This window comes from Zasmidium cellare (assembly GCF_010093935.1).
Source record: "Zasmidium cellare ATCC 36951 unplaced genomic scaffold M409scaffold_42, whole genome shotgun sequence".
Classification (NCBI taxonomy): domain Eukaryota; kingdom Fungi; phylum Ascomycota; class Dothideomycetes; order Mycosphaerellales; family Mycosphaerellaceae; genus Zasmidium; species Zasmidium cellare.
Window position 1 is genome coordinate 1 of NW_022986986.1, and position 22,957 is coordinate 22,957.

Consider the following 22,957-nt stretch of genomic DNA (forward strand, 5'->3'; position numbering starts at 1 on the left):
TATAGGAACGATATTATAGTTTATATAATAGCGTTTAACTTACTATTTAATCTTACTATTTAGTTTATAATTATACCTAAACCTCTACTTTAAGATTATCTTAGTAGTCTACCGACTCTCTCCTTTTAACGAGCTCTAACTAAGGACTTAAACTTAGTACCCGTACTAAGTAAGATTCTAGGATTAACGTACCGATCCTAATATTACTATAGAAAAAAGTAGTTTAAGTATATACTAGATAAACTTAAAGTTAGTAAGTAACTACTATAAACTATAACTATTTTAAAAGCTATTTAATAGTCTATCTAAACTTAGAATAATATTATACTTTAGACTATTTAATACTACTAGGCTTACTTAATACTAGTCTAAAATTAGGCTTAAAGTTTAGATAAAATAGCTACTATAACTTTTTAGATCTAGTCTATAATTTAGAGCTTTTAGTAGTAGTAAAGAATTATATTAGCTATATTAATTAAGACCTTCCTAAACCTAGTAGATAAAACTATCTAAAATAGCTTAAATAACCTTTTTAAGTAGATTACCTTTTAATTTAATCTAGTAGACTAAGAGGATTTAGAAGAGGAGGATATTTAATCTAAGATTTTAGAGGATATAGCTCTTTAAGCTTTTAAATATCTAAAGCTATATAAGTTATAGTAAGTAGATAGATAGCTAGAAATTATAAGTATTCTTAATAAGTAAAAAACTATAATTAAAAGAAGAAAAGCTAAAATACGAAAGTAGAGCGATATTACGTATTTCTTTAGTTAGACTAGATAGTCCTATAACCTAGTTAGTAATATAGAATAAACTTAGAAATAAGTTATATTCTTATCTAGGTTTAACTATAGTTTTCTTTCGATAGGGTCCTAGAGAGAGAACTAGAAGTTTTAGTATAGTCCTATATTTAATTAACTAATAAGCTTCTAGTCGGTTAGGCGGTTTAGATAGTAGCGTTATCTAGGCGTTATTTAAAGCTTAGCTATTAACGATAGGAGCGGGTTGTAGATAAGGATAAGGATTAGGATAGGAGATCGATTGTTATTAGTCATGAGCGTCGGTGTTGTTACTGTTTAGCGAGACTGCAGTAATTCCTCAATGCATGTGTGGTTGTTCATGTCGTTGGTGGTGCGGCTGATTATAGGTCCCCACTAGCTGAGCCGTCAAGGTTGCAGGGACGAGGATCATTGGTGCCAGCGGCGGGCGCTGGCGTGTGTTGCGGCGAGTCGAGAGAGTTGCAGGTTGCTTGCTTGCTGGCGGGCTGCATCCAAGCCTCTGATCTCATTCAACGACCGACTGTCTGTCCGTCCGCAATCAATCTGCGCCCTCGCACCGCATCGTTCGCTCGCTCGCTAGTCCGCCCTCGACGACCCCCGGCCCAGCAATAGCATCGCGCCTGCCCTGCCTGCGACTGACTGCGCCCGCCCAGCGCTGCCACTGCCCACTACTGCCACCCACGCACGGCGACTGCTGGTGTCTCGTTTCTGGACTGCCTCTTTGCTCCCGTCACTCAGTCAGCGCGCAGCCCACGCCACGCCCGCTGCGCATAGCAGCCCAATCAATCACTCCCTCGCCGCTCTGCCTGTGCAATCAACCGAGCCGACTCGACTCCGCGCCCCCCGAGCTCCTTCCTGCCCCCCAGCGCTCCTGCTGTTTCGTCGTCTGGCCCTGCGCTCGCTCCTGCCGGCCGGCCTGAAATCTCAGGTGCCAGCCCAGCCCAGCCCGCCGCTCCACTACTGCTCTGCGACTGCTGCTGAACCGCAACTTCCTCTCCGGCCGCCCAGTCCAGTCCTTGGTGCCTGCCTTCCGTGTCACGTCAGGCTGATCTCGGGGAGCTGATGCTTGCGCCCTTGCCCATGCGAGCCCAGCGTCTAGCATGAGCTCGTCGATGCACTCACGCTTCAGAAAACTTGTCGGCTCGACTCGAAGATCCAGCAACAACTCCCTCACCTCCAACACCAACTCCTCCCAGACCACCCTCGCCGCCCCCACCTCCTCGCCCTCCCCCAACCCCAACGGTCAGCAGCAGCAGCAACCGCCCTCCTCGGCCGCTGCCAGCACCACCTCGACCTCCTCCGCCCTCAGCGCCTCCAACGCCTCCACCGCCCAGCAGGCGTCGGCGTCGAGCACCTCGCTCGCTCAAATGAACCCCAACAACCCCCAGCAGCCGCTTGGTCGGCCGCCTTCATACCAGTACGCCAACCAGGGCAATGGCAATCTTGGTGCGCCGCCCCATCCTAACTCAGGCAGACCCTCGAGTCCTATGCCCCCGCCGCCCATCAATACCGGCGGCGGCCACGCCTACGCTCCCGCCCACAACCAGAACATGTACAACCAGCCTGCCCCGCCAGGCTACCCCATGAACAACCAGCCTTCTGGCTATGGCTACGGCGTGCCTGCACCCCAAGGCCCAAACTCGTACAACCGTCTGGCAGAAGTGGAGGGCAGCGCGCGTAGCAAAGCGCAGCTCATCGTGGGCATTGACTTTGTATGCACATCGTTCTGTCGTTGTGAGACTTGACTAATTTTATCGCGCCAGGGAACCACCTTCTCAGGTGTGGCTTTCGCCTTTGCTACGAATACCGAGGCCAAAGAAGATATCATCGTCGAATGGCCAGGAGCTGGTACTCAGACGAAGCAAAAGGTGCGCTCGATCATCCACGTTTCAACGGCCTTGGCGCTTACTGACACGGCGTACAGATTCCAACAGTCCTCTACTACGACCAGCACCAGCAGGTCGTTGGGTGGGGTCCTGATATTGCTGAAGCTCTCGCGCCCACCGGCTACCCCAAGCCTGGCGTGCAAAAGGTAGAGTGGTTCAAGCTTCAGCTGATGTTGAGCGGCAACACCTACATAGATCCAATCAACCTGCCACCGCTTCCACCGGGCAAGTCAGAGATCGATGTCGCCGCAGATTACCTCTTCAAGCTACGACAGGCAATGCGCAACCAGCTGCAAAAGACTCTGGGAGAGGTCTTCAACCGAGAAGAGCGCAACATTCGATACTTCTTGACAGTGCCTGCTATCTGGAACGATGCTGGCAAAGCCGCAACCAGAGCCGCCGCCATTCAAGCTGGTTTCCTCCGTGACGAGAACGACAACCGATTGACACTGATCACAGAACCAGAAGCTGCCGCCATGTTCTGTTCGAAGACCGGCCTTTTGAATCTGAAAGTGCACGATGCTGTTCTGATTGTCGATTGCGGTGGTGGTACTGTCGATTTGATCGCCTACGAAGTTGAAGAGGAGAGCCCATTCACGGTCGCTGAGTGTACAGCTGGTTCGGGTGACTCTTGCGGTTCCACCGCGCTCAATCGCAACTTCTCCAACATTCTGCGAGCCAAGATCAGGAAGATGAAGCTGCCAGATGGATCAAAGACTGCCGGAAAAGTCTATGCCAAGTCGATCATGGATTTCGAGAACAGAATCAAGGCCGATTTCCGAAATAACGGCCAGAAGTGGGCAGTCGATGTTGGTATCGATGCAGAGTTCCCAGAAGCTGGCATTGAAGAAGGCTACATGACATTCACAAACGAGGAGATTCTGCAATGTTTCGAACCTGTGGTCAACCGCATTCTGGAACTGGTTAGGAATCAGATCATTGCCATCCAAGCGCAGAACCGATCATTGCAGGTGAGATTGAAATTCCTCTCATATGAGTTGTTCGCAAGCTGACGTTGAGTAGAATGTGTTGGTCGTTGGTGGTTTTGGTGCCTCCGAGTACCTCTTCCAGCAGATCAAACTGCACGTACCGCCGCAGTTCCAGAACAAGGTTGTTCGACCCATGGACTCTGTGGCTGCCATTGTGAAGGGTGCTGTCACGGCCGGTATTACCGAGCGTGTCATCACCTCCCGTGTTGCAAGAAGGCATTACCTCATGGCGACCCTGCAGCCTTTCAAGGAAGGTCACCACCCAGAGCAGTACCGTGTTCCATCCCTCGACGGCAAGGACCGCTGCAAGTACACGAGGCAAATCTTTGTGCAGAAGGGCCAGCGAGTCAAGATCGGCGAGCCTGTCAAGGTGTCTTTCTTCCGACAAGTCGCTCCTGGTGCGACACTCATGTACGAAGATGTGCTGTATGCTTGTGATGAGGACGTCTGCCCTGAGTACACCAAGGATCCACGTAAGTTTTGCAGCAATTCGCCCCGGTGATGAATCGGAAACTGACATCATTCACAGGCATCAAGGAGATCGTCACCCTCACATCTGATCTCAGCCGAAAGAATCTCGAGAAAGACTTCGAACGTATGGACACCCCACAAGGAACCTTCTACCGCGTCTACTTCGACATCTACCTCACTCTGGACGGCTCGGAATTCAACGCCGAGCTGGTGTGCCAGGGTGAAGTCATGGGTCGCTGCTCTGCCAGATTCAGATAGAGCGTCTCCCGCCTCTGGCCATGCCAGAAGCTGGCGTTCAGCGCCCTCCCCCTGGACCAGTCCACGTCCGGGGATGACGACCGCCGCAGCGAAGACGCACAGCAATCGGTGCCACGGCGTAAATTCGAGGAGGTCTTGGATATAGACAAAAGCAGGGTCACGACGAACGAGGAAGAACAACGAGCACCAACCCAACACCACGCGTCCGACGAAACATTGTCTTGCATGAGCGAAAAAACGGCTGGCATACTGCATGAAATGGAGTACAGTAGTAATACGACATGATGGAAAATGCTGGGGGGAAGGGTTGGGAGGGCGCGAAGGGCGGCGATCCGAGATGTTGCTGGTTGTGTTGTGTGTGTAGTACGCGATCCACGGCACGTTAATTTGATACCTCGCTGGTCGGACCTTTTTGGGGTGTTGTTGCTAGCGCTTTGAATGCAATTGAGTTTTTTTTGTTGTTGGTGGTGGTCTCTACTGAGTTGTAGCGAGGCGTTCTCGATGACAGAACATTGACGGTGATGGATGGATGGTGGTGTGGATGATTCCTCATGCAGAATGGCCCATTTTCTCGTACCTATCCATGTTATGTGTTTGATTTTACCACCCATCTTTTGGTAGTAGCATCTTTGTTTATAAATTGGAAAGAAAGCATTTATGATCTGAGAAAGAGTATTTTTCTTTCGATTCCAAGTAGAGCTATCAAGAACAACAAGTACAAGAGTACGTGCGTACATCTACAAAGTTGAAGGGTCGTTTCCCTTCCCTTCGCCATCCTCCCTTCTTTTTCCTCACAATTTGAAGACCTGCGTCAACGCCTCGTGGAGGATACTGACGTTGTAATCGATCAGAACTCTCTTGTCGGCTGTGCTGCCTTGGCCCATGATGCAGATTAGGGAGAGGTAGCTAAAACCCCATCCGTTAGCGCATGTGAACATCTTTTAAGTGAATGATAGATTCACAAACTCACTCGTTAATCTCCCTCGCATAAATGTACGTATTCCCACTCCGATCATACGTAATCAGGCTCTCGCCGGGCGCACCGCTCTCCCGACTACTGTCCGTCACCAAGACACCATCCTGGCCTCTCGTCTGCCAGCCGTAGATCTGCTTGATGTCGACGATGACGTCGACGTAGTCGGAGCAGACTTCGTAGTCCTTCAGGAACGTCGGGGAGGCGTCGGTGGCGAGGTAGATTTTGGAAATGGTATCGAAGAGGTAGGCTTTCTGGATGCGGCACGCGGAGCAGAGTTTGTTGAGAAGGGACTCCATGGCGGGGAGTTGCGGGAGGAGTTTCTGGATGACTTTGCTCATGGCTTCGTAGACGGAGTGGTCGAAGATGGAGGTCTGGTAGAACGCGATGCCGCGATCGGCGTGGCCGTGGTCGGCGAGTTCGTCTGCTACCCGCTGGCGCACGTCGCGGAAGGTGTCGTATTTGTATTCTTCCGAGAGGCCGTCGGTTTTGTGGATGAAGACTTCGAAGTTGATGTGGGGGTAGGTTTCGAGGAGGAAGACGGCCGTTTCGATCAGTTTGGTTATGCTGTGGTAGTATTCGTCTTGCATGTCGAGGACCCAGATTATGGCTCCTGTCGAGGCGAAGATGGCATCGCGGTCGAAGTCGGGGGCGGTGTAGGGGAGGTTGTAGGGGAGTTCGGCGGATTCGAATTTGATGAAGGATCTAGAATGTACATTAGAAGGACGAGGTTGATGGTGATAGTTGACCTGCATACTCCATGGTTGAGGGCTCGATTCTTGTGGTTGGGTCGAGGAAGAGAGTCTCGGCCGGCGAGAACTTCTCGAAGATGACCTTTTGGATAGATGATTTGCCACTTCTGTGAACGAGTGAGTGAAAGGCGGTTCATGAATGGGAATAGCATCGTACCTCCTCATCCCCATAAAGAGGAGTTTGGGATTGCCCTTCCGTCTCGCGTGGCCATATCGAGTGGCGGCATCGTGGGTCGAGTGGTTGTTCGCCTCGGCGGATAGTCGCTGCTGGTTCTGTATCTGTTGCGTCAACCAGTCGTTCTGCCTGGGCGAACTCGTAGACGATGAGAGAGAGCTTGCGCCGACGCTGGATTGGAACGAGAGCTCAAAGGGGTTCGCTTTGCTGGGAGGCGCAGGTTTTGGTGAGGGAGAGAGGATGTTCTCCCCGAAGAGAGTGCGCATGGTGGAGACTGCTAGTGAGTGAGGTGTCAGATTCAAGCTAGCATGTGAAGATGCGCGTGGGGGGTTGGTTTGTGGATTTGAGGTGTGGGAGTCGAAGTTGGAATTCTTGTGACATGCTGCTGATGCAACGGTGGACCTTTTGTGCTGGTCAAGAGGAAGGAGCGAAGACGGTCCAAGGTCGCACTTGACCGATGTGAGAGGTTTCGAAAGACTTACACAGGACCAGCCGAGCGAGGCGTGGGCAGCCGTTGTCGTCGCGCTCACACACACGTCTCTCTCCGCGCGTGTTTGATATCAATCACATCGCCCTCATCCCATCCAATTCAGCTCACCACCCCGGCCCCCGCGCGTATCCTTCGTCGACAGCGACGGCCAGCGAAAAGCAGGGCATAGCCAGCTCACCCCCAAGAGCAGCACCCGTCCGCCAGCGCAGGAAGGAAGGGCAGTGCTTTATGAAGGGAAAACAGGGCCTCCTTACCTCCATGACGACAGCGGCCAGACCATCACCGCCGCAAGAGACACACCCACACCACGCAGTGATTATCGCCGCACCAGCCAAAAGACCTGGATCTTCCCCGTCCCCTACCGCGTCGCGGATGCAAGGCCCGGTCGCTCACCGCCGCTTCCTGTCTGCGGTCTTGCGCTGCGTCGCTGCACGAATCGCACTGGTTCCCGCGCGTGGCCAGTGAGACCCGTCCGGGTGTTGGGCGGCGATGCGATTTGATAGGCGTGGAAGGGTAGGCAGGTATGGATGTAACTAAGTAATGATGCTGGCCTTCCGATCGGAAGTGTGGGATCCCCCTACGCTACCGAGATGATGGGTGCGGCACTCTTTGCTAGCGCTTTGGCGCAGATGCCCGGCTCTTGCTGGCTGCCGCTTTCGCGTGTCTCCCAATCGTTCCCTCGTGTGATGTGAGCGTCGTAGCAGGATCCGTCAGAAGTGTCATCACAGGCGACGTGCTATCACGGCAAGGGAGCCTGTTCCTTATCGTAGGATTGACTTTCTCGTCATCCTTCGTGCTTGCACTGCCGGCTTGGCGCGGCATGCCGTTGGACTTCACCTGCCGATATTGGACGGACACCGTCGAACATGAAAGCGTGGGATAACATCTCAACACCGACGATGACATGTTGCAATTGGGTATGTATATAGTTCCGCCAACCGTCCGTGGTGCATTTCCACCCCATCACTCAGGTGAGGTTATCGAGCTCTATCGTGCGCTTCTCACATGCCGTGAACTGCTACCCACGTCCGCAACCAGCTTCCTGATTCATGGACGACAACCGAGAGCGTTCAGCCACATGTTGGTAAGAGTCACCCACCCAGCACAGGATTCGACTTCTTACACAACGACAAGGCGACTCATCTTCCTTGCTCGTGCTCGTGCTTGTGTAATTGCCCTGTCGATATGCCCCGTTTCTGTAGACGAGTTTTGAACACTTCTGTAGTCATGGCAGACATCACAGCAGCCACGTTTCTGTCGCGAGTTTGCATTCAAAGGCCTCTGTTGAACTCGACCAGCCCATCTTCGCCGCCCTTTTCCCAGAACTCTTTCTCCAGACTCGTCGCTTTGATGGCTTGTCGCTGCGGGAACGCTGCAAGGGCAAGTGGCAGGGCGAACAAGCTGGTCGTCAAGATAAGCCCAAGGTTGACGGGCATGACCATCCGCGGTCTTGACTTGAGCCACTGCGTTTGTTGGAGTCGCACCAGAATGAGAGGCGGTACCACCATGATTGGTGTAGCGTTCAGTACTCGCGAGATGGCGGTCTCACCCACAGCGACAGTCGCGGCCTTTTGACTCTTGCCAATCGGTTCGAGAGGCTGGTTGGCTTCCTCCCTCTTCTTCTTCGCAGCTTCAGATTCGGCCGGATAGACATTGATGCCTTGTCGGATCTCTTCGCCACGCATGAGGAAGACATTGAGGACACCGGCGCTGGCCACAGCTGCAAAAGGTACCAGCCGGCCAAGGGTCGTCCTCGTGGCTGGACTCAGCCTCTTTAAGCGCGGTACGATCGAATTGAGACCAACAGCAACACCACAACTTGCACCGACCGCCACGAAGTATGACTTGACGATGCTTGAGGTTGACATGGGCGTGCTCTTGTTGGCGTTCGAGAAGTTGATCGCGACGTTGAGGGACTGGTTTGCCACTTGCCAACCTATCGTTCCCGCAGTCGACAAGTTTGGGGTGAGCATCCCTCCAGTCACTATCAAGTTGGAGATGACGAAACTTGACATTCGGAATGGCAGCAGTACTGGTTCGCCGGTGTCTGTAAGATGTTAGGTCTTGTAATTCAAACGAACGGGAATTGCAGAGTCGAACCTGGATGAAGCGTAGAGTCGACAATCTTCTTCGCCTTCCACAACTCGGGCGTCATCTCCCTGATCTTGCCCTGCTTGTACTCGGTAATGATGGACTTTGCATGTTCCAGGCCCGCGCTCGAAGTGAAAAGTGTCCTAATCACAGCGTCAGCATTTGCACATGATCCTCTCAAGTTCGAAAAAGCGGTATTGCGAACATAAAGAGCTGGTGTGCGCTGACCAGGCCAAATCATGTCGTCTTGTCGACTCGTTGTAGTTTTCTCACCTCGGATCTGCAATGTCTGCTGAGTGCTTCACTCTGCCCCAGTACGTGCTGAGGTCATGTCGCGATGCGGGCAGATCTCTGCTTCCTGGTAGTGCCGACGACATCTTTGCACCGCTGCTGTCGTTTGTGAAGTGGTTGAGGTCGCGAAGTGGAAGAGAGTCACTGGGTAGATTCGATTGTTTATCGGTGAGGTTCAATCTCGGCGATGTCGGCAAACTCGGATGGCAATCCCGATGGTGGTCAAAGCGCGACGCTATCGATCTTTCCCTCGTGCTTTTTCGTGACTTCAACATTCTGCCCTCGCTCATAGCAGAATATCCCATCTCTATCTTGTCAGGCACCTGTGATTCACTGTGCACCGTGACTATTGCGGTCAAATCACAGGCGCCTCGCACATCTAGGTAAGTCAACAACGTCTCTCACCGCGCTCGTTCTGTTGGCCTCCTCCATCGCAGATCTTGAGCTGGATGTACTCCAAAAGTGCATGAGACAAGATCAATTCTCGGCGGTCTTTGAGTACGAGGCAGGCAAGCATTTGCAATGGCCATTCTCGTAATTTACCAGTCGATACAAAAGTTTTGGGATTAGAATACAGACAGAAAGCTTTTCCTCGTCTTGCTTATCCTTCCTCCACGAACGAGTGGAATGCAGACCGAAGACATATGCAGCACTGGCAGATAACAACTGACATTACATTTTCGTGACACATGCCCTAAATACACGCCGCCACCGCTGCATGGGTATATAATACGCTCCCATGAATGCGCCATTTCCCCAAATTATCATACACAATCAATTATCGCCCTCGCCGCTCAATCTCTTGTCTTCTCGCCTCTCTGAACTCGCGACTCGCCGGCCGCGCCATGCCATTACTGATCGCGGCCGGTGTCCTCCAAACACCATCCCAAGGCTGGAGGTCTTGGGTCATCTGCCGCATCAACGGCGAAGGCCCAGGATAAGCAGTCTGTGGATGGGCAGACCGTTGAGGCGCGTAGTAGCCATGCTCAGGAGCGCCGTCGTCATCATCTCGACCTTGCCAGTCGATGTGGAATGTGCTTTGCGTTGGATCTGGCGTTGAAGGCTGGTCCTTCTGGAGTAAGAGCATGAGCATTTGTTGGCGCTGCATCTCTTCCTCCGTAATGACATTGGGATCGTATCCGGCCGGGGGTTGCTGGGTAGGCCTGTGTGCGGTGGGAAACATGTTGCGCGTGTAGTTCTCATAGTACGACGGTTCCTGCCACAGCGTAGCCTCGCTATCCCGATGCTGGTGCGTCAACTGGATAGGTGGCTGTAGAGGAGGTACGCCGCTCGGTCTGTTGGCTTTGATGTTCACGATCCGTCGTTGCGTCCATATGAGTAGCCCGCCATACACAATCGTCGACAACGCCCCTGCCACCGTGACCAACAGCGCAGGCGTATTCCAGGTATATCTCGAAAACACGAGGAAATCATACAACACCGTCAAAAGCCCCAACGCACACGAAGTCAACGCCGGCAAGAACACAGCATCCGCCTGGAACAGCGGATTCCGCACAGCAAAGCACAGCAGCGCCGTGAACGAAAACCCAGCCGCCAGAAGCGCAACCGCGAAAATCCCCACCACCGCCTCAGCAACCTTCAGCGACGACTTGGGATCTTTCTCAAACGTCGCCGGCAGCATCAGGTATCCGCCCAGTATCATGAAACTGCTCCCCACCGCGACCAGCCTCCAATACCAGGCCACCGCATCTCTTCCCGCTGACAGTCCGTCGAGTGTGTGATAACTCTGCGCTCGCGGCCGCATTGGCGCCCGGAGCTTTCTTAACGCATCCAGTCTCGGAGAGGATCTCGAGTCGACGGGGTGGTGGTTGTCCCTTGCTTCGCACGATCGCTAGTCCCGCAGCCTTGGGCGCGGATTGTTGGTGGCCTGACCCCTCCTGTTCTGTTTCGTGCAGTAGCGACCGTTGAGAGAATGATCTTCGAGTATTCTTCGACGACAGCTTCGATCGAGTCCGAGTCCAGTCTCTTCTATGTTATGCGCAACTCTTTGGCTCGGTGTCAGCAACAAGTGGGCTGATCGAAAGGTGGTACAATCGTGTCGGAGGCGCCGAAGTGGTCGCGAGGGCGTAAGACGGAATGGACTGCGGAGGACGAGGGCGACGAGGGGTTTCGGGAGTGCTCGCAGACGAGGGAGGTGAAGAAGATATCAATATCTGAAGAGCATGGATGTTCGATTACGAGGGCAGGACACTAGAGCTGCACCGCCGCGCAGCCCATCCGCATGCGGTACCTACCACAGGCAGAGAGTTGCATCCTACAGCTGCGACATGAGCCACTTTTGGCCCTCGTCTACGAGACGTTTGTTACATAACACTGTGGCTTTGCGGTGTCTTTACTGAGTGTGGTTTGGCGAGTGTTACTCTGTCTAGAGGGCATGAATTCGATAGGAAGTCTACAAGAGATTGAACGCAAGAGATGAGGCAGAACCTTGCCTCTTTGGCGCCGCGTGTTCTGTTTCTCGTATTCAAAGACAGCTATCTGTCGATCGGTTCACGATGCTTTGAGCTATGCATGCGAAGGACGCAACTCGTATGCTTCGACAATACCATTCGCAGTCTCTGCCAACGTGTATGCATCGAAGGGAGGAAATACATCATTGTGAAGGAACAACAATGCATCATCAGAACAACCAGGCTGACTTGGCTTTCCGTCAACCACCCTAGTCAGGCACGCCTAATCTGCCGTCGGTCAGGCCGAGCGGACATCAGGTTGGGCATGCAGCGTTCTTCGTCTTCCTGCAATGGGCGTCAGAATCGTATCCGTCCTCAAGTCAAAGACCAGCATGGATGCAAGATCCCCTTTCCCATGAGAGCAGTCGTTCCGTCTGGGTAAGAGGTGGGACTGTGAAGGCCTCTTGTACGGCTGAAATTCGCGACCAAGTCAAACGAGCTCCCTGAGCATGTAGTCCTCCCATCGACAAAAGGCCTGACAGACTGGAGCTCGTTTCGAAGTTGAATAGTGACCGGCTGACGAAAGAGTAGCTCACAATATCTCGACGAGGCGCGAACACCGAGCAACGTAGCCAAGTCGACAGCATCGACACAGCTATCCTTCGCGCAAGGTACGCCAACAGCGAGCGCAGCCGAACTCGAGGAGAGTTCAGTCCCATACATATCGACGTAAGAGTGCACATGAACATCACCTTAACCCCATCTTCCCCATCTGCGGGGTGCGTGAGCCGTTCGCCGCGAGCGAGGTTATCCGACGCAGGTACCAATGTCAAGCCCGGAAATGGTTATGCGTGCTATGCCGAAGCATACCAAGGTGGTGCGCCGCGTCGTGACAAGCTATGAGTTATATGTACTGGGAGATCTTTGATACTTTTTGCGTCGCGGTCATCTTCCAGTCGTGCTGTTCGATTCGTGTTCTTCGATCACAGCCTTGCCGAAGCACTGTCTGAAATATCGATATCATGGCTCCAGGTGTTCGACGACCGGTTCGTGTGGGAGGTGCGAGTGGAGGATTCAGTGATCGCGTACGAGCTATATCGTCTCTGGCCGCGAATGAAGACGTCGATGTCATGGTTGGAGATTGGCTGTCAGAGGTAAGCCTTCCCAAACCATCCATTCACTCCCGCAGAATCAAGGCTCACATCCCAACAGATGAAAATGACAATCCACGGCTCCGGCAAACAGCGAATCCTAAAAGACCTCTCAAGCAAAAGCCAACAATTCTCCACCCTCGACTTCGAACAACAACTCCAAACCGCCATGTTCGCCGAGAACTTCATGGACTGCTTCGAGCCCGCCATCGACAGCCTCGCCCGACGCGGCATCAAACTGGCCGTCAACGCAGGGGCATCCGATACCGAAGTCCTCGCCAAGCGCGTGCAGCAAAAGGTCAAGGACAAAGGCTACAATCTCAAAGTCGCGTGGATCGAGGGCGACGAGCAGACGGATAATGTGAGGAAATTGATCAAGCAGGGCGAGACGTTCGAGTCTTTGATGCATGGGCGCAAGATCCAGGATTGGGAGCAGGAGATTGTTTGTGCGCAGTGCTACCTTGGTGGGCTGGGGATTGCGGAGGCGTTGAGGCAGGGGGCGGATATTGTCATCGCTGGGAGAGTTGCAGATGCTGCGCCGACGATTGGAGCTGCCGCGTAAGTGGATTCACCCGAAGGGATGAGACTTGAGTAAAGCTGACTTGGTATTGCAGTTGGTGGCATGAATGGGACAGTAGCCAGTTGGACGAGCTCGCCGGGGCTCTCGTTGCCGGTCATCTGATCGAATGTTCGGCCTACGTAACCGGAGGTTACATGTCGTCCTTCAAAGACCTTTTGAAGCAAGGCAAGCATCTCAACGTTGGTTTCCCAATCGCAAGTGTGGATCATCGTGGGCGCATTACCATCACCAAGGAGAAGAACACGGGCGGATGTGTGACGGTCGACTCAGTTACCAGTCAGCTCCTCTACGAGATCCAAGGTCCCCTGTACTACAACAGCGATGTGGTAGCGCAGCTTGAAGGTATCAACATCGAACAGGTCGGCGAAGATGAAGTCTTCGTGAGCGGTATTCGTGGCCTTCCTCCTCCAGATACCACCAAAGTCGGCATCAGTGGATTCGCAGGTTGGCAAGCCGAATATCACATCTACCTCGCCGGCCTCGACATCGACGAGAAGTGTCAGTTGGCGGAAGAACAGATCCGGTATGAACTGGGCGAGGAGCGCCTCAAGAAGTTTAGTTGTCTCAAGTTCATGCGCAATGGAGACTCGCCGATCGATGCCAGGAACCAGGACATCGCCACGGTGGACTTCCGCATCTTCGCGCAGTCGAAAGACCGCGAGCTGTTGAACATGAGAAATCCAGAAGGCTTCTTCCGAATCAGCATGGTTAACTTCCTGATGTCATGTCCAGGCGCGTCGCTGGGAAATGATATGAGACAGGCGGAAGGGAAGCCATTCTACGAGTACTGGCCGGCTCTTCTGCCGCAATCTCATGTCAATCACCGTGTCCACCTTTTGTTCGAGCCAGAGGCAGGCTCGAAACAAATCATTGACGTGCCGGCTCCGACGCAGACTGAGAAACACCAACGCCAGCAGCCATCGTATGAGGCATCAAACCCCGCGAAGCTGGAGGCCTTTGGAGAAACAGTCAGAGGGCCCCTAGGAACGATCGTGCTTGGACGCTCCGGCGACAAGGCTAGCGACTGCAACGCTGGCTTCTTCGTCCGGCCATCGCCAAACGAAGAGCTCTGGGACTGGCTTCGAACCGTACTGACAGTGGACAAGATCAAAGAGCTACTGGGTCCAGAGGAAGTCCACAAGTTCGGCAAACCCGAGTTGCGCGTTGATCGTTTCGAGATGCCGCATATTCGCGCTGTGCATTTCCTCTTGCACGATCATCTTGACCGTAAGTCTTGTTTTATATCGCGCCCTTTGACATGCGCTGACCTCTCACCAGGTGGCTACGATTCCTGCTCGACATATGATACGCTTGGTAAGAATTGCCTCGAGTATCTGCGAGCTAAGACGGTCGATATTCCGAAGAGATTCTTAGAATATGCGACGATATAGCTCAGACCAATCTGTGCTCTGTCCATCGAGTGTCTCTGATCTCTCTTCACTGCTTGTAGACGTCGTGATCGAAGGCCACGGGAAACCTCGAAGCCGCTTCGCACGTCTCGTTCACGTAGACACTGACGCTCATGCCTCTGCAAGCAAAGACACCAAAGCCCTTCTTGTCAATGACGATTTCAGGGCGACCTTCCCTCTCGCTGAGGATGTCAATCCACTTCTCGTCCGGACGACCAGCAGCCATCTTTTTGATAGTCCACTTGTTCGGCGGGCCAATGCTTATGATGACCACGCAGCCAGGTCTGTCATGCGTGCCAGCTCGGGTCCAGCCGATACATGACATGCTGTCGAAGTAGTCCCTCTGCTGGCCGTATGCGAACAGCTTTCTCGCAAGCATAAGCGAAGGCAGTAGAGACCTTGTCGTCTTTCTGTTGGTAGAGCCGTTGGGCACGCCATTGGTCGGGCCAGCAGCAACAATTGGTACCTGGCAAGCAGGTCCCTCTGACTTGTCCCCCAGAGTTCCGTACAAGTCACCCCAGAAGACGCAAGGATGGCCTTCTCTTCTGAGCAGGATGAATGCGTAGAACAGCGACTTGATGCCGGATGCCATCGGTGTGAAGCTCGTCTGACCCGGTTGGGTGTCGTGGTTCGTCACAAACGTGACAGCTTGATGTGGCCTGGCATATACCAGAGCATGCTTGTCAGGCTCACCGGCTCCCGTAAGTAAGGTCCGAAGATCAGCGTTCTTGCTGCCTCTCCGTACGTCTTCGGAGATGCGCGAGAAGCTATAGAGTAAAGGTGCGTCGAAACAGTAGGCTTGTACTGGCGACCCTGGAGGTGTGACGAAGTCTAACCATCTGAGCTGGCGACTGACTTCGCCTGCCCAGACCTCTCCAACTACAAAAACATCTTTGCCGCGTATACTTCTGTTGGTGGCTTGCGTGTTGGCGATCCAGTCTCGTATGAAGCTCCAAGAGAAGTGTTGGGCAGCGTCTAGTCGGAAACCATGAATGCCAGTATCTTGCAGCATCCACTCTCCCCATCGCATCACATCTTCTCGTACTTCAGGGTGGCCGTAGTATAAGTTGGAGAAGATGAGATAGTCGTAGTTCCCGAACGTCGTGTCCACATCCTCAGCCCATCCTTTACCAGGTCTCCTTGGGATATGTCGTTCGGCTGAGATGGCATTCGACACAGCACCAGCAAGCCGTGCCAATCTGTTGAATCCTTGAGATGGTCTGTTCGGTATAGGCAACTGCTCCTTGTTCGGCTTGGGATATGTCGCCGGGTCGTCAATCAACTTGTAGATCGCATTCCGTTTCGCGCTTTGGTCCCAATCGGTCCCGTTGAAATGCTCTGCTCTCCACTTCATTCGTGAATACTTCATGCCCTCTCGCTCTCGTCCTGGAAAGTCGTACTTGAGCCATGCCTCGATCTTCTTCGGCGCACAAATCTCTATCCGTCTGTCTGCCAGCACCTTTGTCAGAACAACTGCTCCCTCCCAAGAGCTTCAATTCACCCACCATCTTTGTCCACTTCCACAGCCCATGCATGATCCGTAGCATCCCCCGCCGTCTTGTGGTTCAGAATCGCATCCCAGATGATATCCACTCCCTCACTCCCACGTCTTCTCGCGACCTCCACAAGATCCCTCAGCTCTTCCCTCGAACCCCACCTCGTACTCCTCGCCCACTTCTGATCAAACTCCCCAAGATCCCACAAATCATAGCAATCGTAACCAACTCCATGTGGATTATTCGCCTTGCAGCCTGGAGGCACCCAAACCGAACTGACTCCCAACTCCGCAAGACCAGGCAGTACTCTAGCAAGTCGTCCCCAATGCGAGTCTCTCGAGTGCGTCTCGCTCGGCGGCGGCGGTCGTGAAGCAGTATGCCACTCGAACGCCTGGAAGAATAGCTTGTTCTCGGGTGTAGGCGTTTGAAGGTTCGGCGGCGTCCAGGCTGGCGGCGAAGTAGTAGCACCCTGCTCCACCGGACTATTATTCGGACCACGTTTGAACCACGACATGGTCGAAGACGAAGTGAACGAAGCCTAACGAAGGACAATACCACCTACATACATTTCTTAGGAAGGGAGGTGGAGGAGGGGTTTGGCATGCGTTGCGCCAACAGCCAAACCCGCCGCTCCACACTCCCTTGTGAGGTCCACTCACCGCGCTTGATCGGCAGGAACAAAACTCTCGAATACCTGTTTGTGCCAATGGTTATGGTCGGATGTAGTATGTGCCTCGTACTTGGCCCGAGAGCGCTTTGTCGTACTGGATGAGAGCTTGTTGCTTGAGAGGTGAGGAAAGATTGTAAAGATATCCAGGTGTTGCTGCTTTTGCACGCGTCATCCTCACCCGAGGCTGCTGTAAACTCTCCAAAAAGCCAGAACGACGTCGAAGTAGCAGTGCTTTTGAAACATAGGAAACATTGCTTTCATTGACTCCGGGTCCCAAATGCCTACTGTACACGGAGAAGGAGACTGTGATGCACCTCTATCGTCTAAATATGCCACCGCAGCCCTTCCCAATACACTAGGTCCACCTCCACAAGCTCTTCTGTCTTTGAAAACGCTTACTTGGCGATCTCAACACCGCCAGTGGCACCAAGAGCCTTCTTGATGTCACCGTAGATGGCGAACTGACCAGCGGTGAGAGTACCAACCATGAAGAGACGGGCACCGATACCGCTGTATGAACCGCGAAGACCAAGCTCCTTGGCGATCTTGATGAGTCGGCTAGTGGTGCTCTCTCCTGGAAGACCCTTGGTCTTGTTGATCTTCGAAAGCATGGTGTCGGCTGGCTGGGAGACGATGGCGGCAGCGAAACCAGCAATGAGACCAGAGCCAAGGTTGATGGTGGTCTGCATGCCGGCGCTGGTCTTGTTCTTGTCGAAGAAGTTGGCGTATGCGTACTCGGCAACCTTCTCGTAAACGACGAACTTGGCCATGGTGTATGGGACCCTGCATGCTTCGTCAGAATGAATTCGTTCAATGAGAGGTACACGGAACGTACTGCTTGAAGAGGATTGGGCCGAAACCAGAGTAGAAGGCGCCGAGACCTTCCTGGCTGGCGATCTTGCTCATACCAGAGACCAATCCATTGGCGAAACCTGGGTCAGACACAAGACGGATTCTGGTAGCCTCGAGGGGGCAGAGGGCAATGTCGGCGAAGAACTCGGCAAAAGCAGAGGACACGAGGTAGACGGCGGTACGGTTGTTCTTTGCGTTCTCGTAGCCGATTGTGTTGATTGACTGCTGCTTGAAGAACTCATAACCGCCGAACTTGAAAGCACCCTGGAGGAAATAACCGGCGAAGGTAGGACCAGCACCGGTCAAGAGCGCACCAGCACCATCGTTCTTGATGACCTGGGAGATTCCACCGATGAGACCGCGGTTGTAGGTGACTGGGTCGAGCTGGATGCGGGTCTTGACGCTGTTCAATGGCACATGTCAGTTTGTGTCTCTTCTGCGCTTCTCGGCTCTTTCCACGTGTTCTCAATCCCAGCTCTTGCGCCTAAGCTGGCTCTTGCGCCTAAGCTATACCCTTGCTCCTCCAGTTCTTGCTATTGATGGGCATGGAGGCCGACTTACACATCGACTGGGGTCAGAGCGCCGTGGGTGACGGAACAGCAGACGGCGCCAGCGAAGGCGAAACGGGAGTAGAGGGAGAGGCCGGACAGCTTCGCGGGCTCGAGCTTGGCCTCAGCAGTTTGCTTGAGGGCGTCGAGCTTGTCGCTGCCGGTGGAGGTAGGAGGTGCGGTCGCCGTTCCACTCATTGTGCCGGTGTTTGTGCTGTGTAGCAGGGGTTGCACGGAGATAACCTGGTCGTCCGGAGGATGGTGTGTTCGCCGAAGATTGAGCGGAGAGTTGGTATGCTGGCACGCGCAAGGCTAGTTGCAGGCGTGAGATAGAGACAGTAGTGGTAGGTGAAGGTGTTGATGGATGCAAAAAGTTGATGAGGATTGGAAAGTTGAGCTCCCCGTTCTCCTCCGACGGCCATCTCTCGGTCCAATGAGAGGGCGGCACAGGCACGTGCAAGATTGTCAGGGACTTGCGTCAACGGCCAGCAACCTATTTTAATCCCCTTTACCCCGACATTCACTCACTTATCATGCACTAACGGCTCGCTCGTGGAGGGGAAAGTCTTCAAATCCGAGCCACAAACGCTCCAACAAACAATGCCTGACGACTTCTCCTGAGAGCTCTTGGACTCTGGAAGGAACATCACACATCCCCGACACTTTATCTGCGCGACTGGAAACCATTCTCTGAAACGCATTTGAGATCCTATAGACTGTCTGCGCTCACTGTCTGACTGCGTACCAGCTATCAAAACAACAATCCGTGAGCTATCCTGTACATTCCAGTGATGCACTGGCTCGACCCACTGTCCAGTTTTCTCCCGCCCTTCGATTTCTCACAAGGTACGACTGCTCGCCAGCTCAGCCTCCGCCTTTCGTCGAGCGCGAACCTCTTCCTCCAGCTTCGAACGTAGCTCCTTCAGCTTGAACTGCAGGTCGCGCACAGTGGCTTCCAGCTGTTGGATCTTACGAGCACTGGCAGCGACTTGGGTCTTATCCTGCACTGGCGTTGTGTTCCCGACCTTGACATCTCCATTTGCCTCATCCTTGATGGTGGCGCCTTGCTCAACCTTCTTCGGCGTGGCCTGCTTCTCGGCTTTCACTTCCGTCTTTGGCTTCTTGGCTTCGTACTTCTCTTTCATCTTCTTCCACTTCTTTGCATCTGGTCCACGAACGCCGGTGAAGTTGGAAGCCTCTAGAGGTGGCAAGCCCTTCATCCAGCGCCCGCTGGCACGGTGGAAGAAGTTCTGGTTCGGGTGACTGTCAACATACTCGGTGCCGTAGAGCTTCTTGTTCTTGGGGTTCTGCTGTTCTTTGCGGCTCTGCTCTTCATACTCGCTCAAGTCCAGGTCGTCCTCCTCGAATTCATCCTCTGGACTACCGGCTTTGGCAGCATCAACAGTCTTCGGGGTGGCATGGGTTTCGCGTGGAGATTCTTGGACCTGGGCATTCGCGGTCGTAGTTGAAGCAATCGGATGACCGAGCATCTTGCTTGCGATAGTCAAGCTCGTCTTGAACTCGTCCACGATCTTCTCCGCAAACTGCCCGATCAGGCCGTGGAGTCGGGCAATCTCCTTGTCCTTGTCGTGCTTGGTGACGGCAGAGGCATAATTTCTCGCCTCGTCGCGCAGATCGCCCAAGCCATCCTCGAGCCTACTCATATTCTGCTGCAGCATCTTCGAACACAATTTCGTCGAGGACTCGACTTTCCGCTCAAGCGCTTGCTTGGCCTTCTCGAGCACCTCCAACTCCTCGCTGAGGGCTGCCTCGAGCTGATCCTTTTCCTGGATGAGTTCCTGAATTGTCGCATCGACTTCGTTCAGGCTCACCGCTCCCTCGGACTCTCCAGAGCCCTGCCTATTGGCTGCGTGAAGCAGTTCGCTGACTTCGAAGTGGTTCTTCAGGAGGTGTACAGCTTGGTCGCGATCGAGGACAGTAAGCTTCTTCAGTGCTGCCTCGGCTTCGTCGTACGCTGATCTGTAGCTGGTGGTGTCAGGTAATGGGGCAAAAGAAACCCTTCGCTTGCTGTCGAGCGCGCCCGCCATAGCGTCGGCTCTGACCCGCTTCAAGGGGCGCTCGTTCTCGCTGCCTGACTGCATCGTGCAGTGTTATCGTGATGATGTGAGTGTGTGGTGTGTCGTCGTCTTCGAGCTGGCGAGAAGTTTTGGAGCGCTCGCGATGGCGCTAGCGCAGAAAGCGCCGGCACGTGCAAGAGCGACTTTTGAGTCACTTCTGGCGAAGTGAAGACGATGAATGGGACCGCGAGCGTCTGGTCGCGATGACCTCTGTGTTCGAAATGCCGCCTTGGCTTGTCTTGCGATGCGCCCGGCAGTATTGAGAGCACTTGTTGTGGCGCTGAGTGCGTGGTCGGCGGAGCTCGAAGTGTCCGCTTGAACCGCTTCATGTGACTCCGCTGCGGTTAGCGCCAGCAAAGCTTAGAGTGAGCGGTCACGAGCGGGTGAATAGCCACCTTGTTTGCAGACTGTTGCCCTGGAGACCGCTTCTCCACCTCATCAAACATGGTGAGAGTGCCCTGCGAGTCTCTCGAAGACCAGAGGGTAGGGAGAGAGTCTTGAGCGTGATGTGAGGCAAGTGATCGTGGGTGAGAACTCTCACTTTCACACATTTTGGAAAGGAAAGGAAAGGAAGTCTTTTGCTAACATGCAACCTGCAAAACAATATGCGAAAGCAGACTTAACTTCGGTTATACGAGTTGCAACAACACCTCTTCCAGATCTCCGCAGTCCATGGGAGCGGTGGGAATCGCGCGAGAGCACTCCCCGCGACAATGGGAATCATGCGGAAGGAAAGAGTCGTTGAAATCACCATCTAGCGGGTCCAGGATGCCGTACGTCTCATAAGAGCAGGTACGTAGCGATGTCGCTACGTTCTAGGAGGCAGATGTGTGAGAAAGCTTCAAAGGCAGAGGTGAGGTTGAATGAACTTACTTGCTATGCACAAGCGGGAGAATCAGAGAACGAATAGGAGCTAGACTTAATAGTTATGATTGATGTTGCACAAGGGGAATTGACATTACAGTGCAATATGAAGCGCATTTGTAGCGCAGATGTGCTGGGAAATGGTGCTGGAGAGAGGTGAGGTGAAGTTCACGCTTGCTTCCAGCGGAAGCGCGGCGCAAGCGCATTTGTGGTTCGAACATTGCTTAGCTCCCGCTTCCGCTGGCCAATGGAAGATCGTTCCTTCTCCACGAATCCAGACCCTCAGGTACCAAAGACCTGTACTCCGAGACAACTTTCAATCATCTCCACAACTACACAGCCACGCCCATGTCTTACAAGCGCAACACACAAGTACAAAACGACACTGAAGAAACAAACATAAGCTTTCATGCGGCGAACGTCAAGAGCGGAGAAGCTTTCGCATGCATCAGACTCTTGTGAGCTTAAAGAGGCCGATCTTCTACGCATCGCGATCCAGGAACCGGGAGTTCATGGTGCTTTTTGTGAGCGTCACCGAACCGACCGCTTCCTTTGCAGCCATGACTTGAGCTGCCTCGGTATTCTGGTGTGGAAATTGCGCTGTGGTAGGCTTTCGTGGATTGCGATCTCGTAAAGCGTGCGAAGATGCCATCACGTAGGTGGAGGCGTGAGGCCTCATAAGAACCTGCGTGTGGACCTTGTAGGAGTGATGTGCGCAAGGTTGGTTCTGTTTCCTTGCACTACTGTTTGACGTGTTCGTCATGCTGTCCACCAAGGCGTCTCTGGGCCTCCTCTTTGGAGTGGCATCTGCTCAGATACCTATTGTTACCCAATTTCCCGTGACGACTCAAGTAAGGACGATTTCTCCCCCAATCTACCACAAACCGAAGCTAAAGATATCATCTTCAGACTAGTTTCCCAGCACCCGCATGCACGAGAGGTCCATCTGCGACAGAACAGTTCACAGTGAACTACAACGTACATTCCGCGAACCACAACAGCACAAACACCAACTAACTCCCCTCCAAGTTCGAATCCGTCGAGCGCGGATTTCCACTCTCAGGCATCACGCCCATCGGCGTCTACAACCTCCTCAACTTCAGCAACATCAACTTCGTCGACACAGACCCGGACTTCGACGGAAACCACTTGGGACTCGCGCCGCACACCTACCCCTACGCCGCGACTTTCGGCGCTGGGACCTCATCGCTCACGCAGCAGACGCCTTTGATCACAGCCAACTACATCGAATCGACGTTGACGTCTTTCACCGCGAGATCGTTCTGGTACGGTTGTGTCCTGCCGTCGCCGTATACGGCTGGGTCTCTGCCTGTTTCTTGCGATAGTAGGTCGAATCACAACCAACGTCCCCTCACGTCTGCTGATGGAACGCAGTCACCGCAACGGGCTATGACAAACAAGGCCAAAAACTGGTCTCGCAAAACTTCACTTTCAAAACCAATGGCAGTGTGATTCAAGACCAAAACTTTGGAACTTTCCGCGGATTCAATTCTATCTACTCCCTGGGTTTCAGCGTCAACAACCCAAACACAGGTAATGTCGACCCAGCGCCCCAATAATGGACAAAGCTGACTTTTTGTGCCCCTTGTCAGCCGCTGCGTTGATTGACAATTTCATCGCTACCCTTGAGCAAAAGGCCTGCTCGCCATACTATACCGGCAGCTACAACAACGGGACATAGGAGACATCTGAACAAAGAAGCACGTTCGAGAGGTAGCGATA

General features: G+C 53.3%; 9 protein-coding genes across 9 annotated transcripts; 3 read left to right on the forward strand and 6 right to left on the reverse strand.

The window, feature by feature from the left end:
* Positions 1-1,879: 1,879 nt before the first annotated feature.
* Positions 1,880-4,383, forward strand: M409DRAFT_28240 (uncharacterized protein; the record flags this gene model as incomplete). The annotated part of the gene is made up of 5 exons (XM_033808942.1): positions 1,880-2,491; positions 2,543-2,647; positions 2,704-3,636; positions 3,689-4,127; positions 4,184-4,383. 5 exons carry the CDS (start codon positions 1,880-1,882, stop codon positions 4,381-4,383), a joined length of 2,289 nt encoding a protein of 762 aa, XP_033662087.1.
* Positions 4,384-5,174: 791 nt separating this feature from the next.
* On the reverse strand, positions 5,175-6,549 carry M409DRAFT_69833 (uncharacterized protein; the record flags this gene model as incomplete). Its single annotated transcript, XM_033818463.1, has 4 exons — positions 5,175-5,289; positions 5,354-6,061; positions 6,114-6,215; positions 6,266-6,549. 4 exons carry the CDS (start codon positions 6,547-6,549, stop codon positions 5,175-5,177), a joined length of 1,209 nt encoding a protein of 402 aa, XP_033662088.1.
* Positions 6,550-8,044: 1,495 nt separating this feature from the next.
* Positions 8,045-9,241, reverse strand: M409DRAFT_28242 (uncharacterized protein; the record flags this gene model as incomplete). The annotated part of the gene is made up of 3 exons (XM_033808943.1): positions 8,045-8,820; positions 8,874-9,007; positions 9,138-9,241. The coding sequence occupies 3 exons, from the start codon at positions 9,239-9,241 to the stop codon at positions 8,045-8,047; spliced, it is 1,014 nt and encodes a 337-aa protein (XP_033662089.1).
* Positions 9,242-9,933: 692 nt separating this feature from the next.
* Positions 9,934-10,920, reverse strand: M409DRAFT_28243 (uncharacterized protein; the record flags this gene model as incomplete). The annotated part of the gene is made up of 1 exon (XM_033808944.1): positions 9,934-10,920. The coding sequence occupies one exon, from the start codon at positions 10,918-10,920 to the stop codon at positions 9,934-9,936; it is 987 nt and encodes a 328-aa protein (XP_033662090.1).
* A 1,668-nt stretch (positions 10,921-12,588) lies between these two features.
* Positions 12,589-14,688, forward strand: M409DRAFT_28244 (uncharacterized protein; the record flags this gene model as incomplete). Its single annotated transcript, XM_033808945.1, has 4 exons — positions 12,589-12,720; positions 12,779-13,275; positions 13,332-14,524; positions 14,576-14,688. The coding sequence occupies 4 exons, from the start codon at positions 12,589-12,591 to the stop codon at positions 14,686-14,688; spliced, it is 1,935 nt and encodes a 644-aa protein (XP_033662091.1).
* Positions 14,689-14,734: 46 nt separating this feature from the next.
* Positions 14,735-16,716, reverse strand: M409DRAFT_69837 (glycoside hydrolase family 13 protein; the record flags this gene model as incomplete). Its single annotated transcript, XM_033818464.1, has 2 exons — positions 14,735-16,155; positions 16,212-16,716. The coding sequence occupies 2 exons, from the start codon at positions 16,714-16,716 to the stop codon at positions 14,735-14,737; spliced, it is 1,926 nt and encodes a 641-aa protein (XP_033662092.1).
* Positions 16,717-17,267: 551 nt separating this feature from the next.
* On the reverse strand, positions 17,268-18,470 carry M409DRAFT_69838 (uncharacterized protein; the record flags this gene model as incomplete). The annotated part of the gene is made up of 3 exons (XM_033818465.1): positions 17,268-17,655; positions 17,708-18,127; positions 18,286-18,470. 3 exons carry the CDS (start codon positions 18,468-18,470, stop codon positions 17,268-17,270), a joined length of 993 nt encoding a protein of 330 aa, XP_033662093.1.
* Positions 18,471-19,111: 641 nt separating this feature from the next.
* On the reverse strand, positions 19,112-20,901 carry M409DRAFT_59211 (uncharacterized protein; the record flags this gene model as incomplete). The annotated part of the gene is made up of 2 exons (XM_033814122.1): positions 19,112-20,368; positions 20,746-20,901. 2 exons carry the CDS (start codon positions 20,899-20,901, stop codon positions 19,112-19,114), a joined length of 1,413 nt encoding a protein of 470 aa, XP_033662094.1.
* A 1,074-nt stretch (positions 20,902-21,975) lies between these two features.
* On the forward strand, positions 21,976-22,916 carry M409DRAFT_28247 (uncharacterized protein; the record flags this gene model as incomplete). Its single annotated transcript, XM_033808946.1, has 5 exons — positions 21,976-22,065; positions 22,124-22,192; positions 22,244-22,559; positions 22,610-22,768; positions 22,828-22,916. The coding sequence occupies 5 exons, from the start codon at positions 21,976-21,978 to the stop codon at positions 22,914-22,916; spliced, it is 723 nt and encodes a 240-aa protein (XP_033662095.1).
* Between the last annotated feature and the right edge of the window lie 41 nt (positions 22,917-22,957).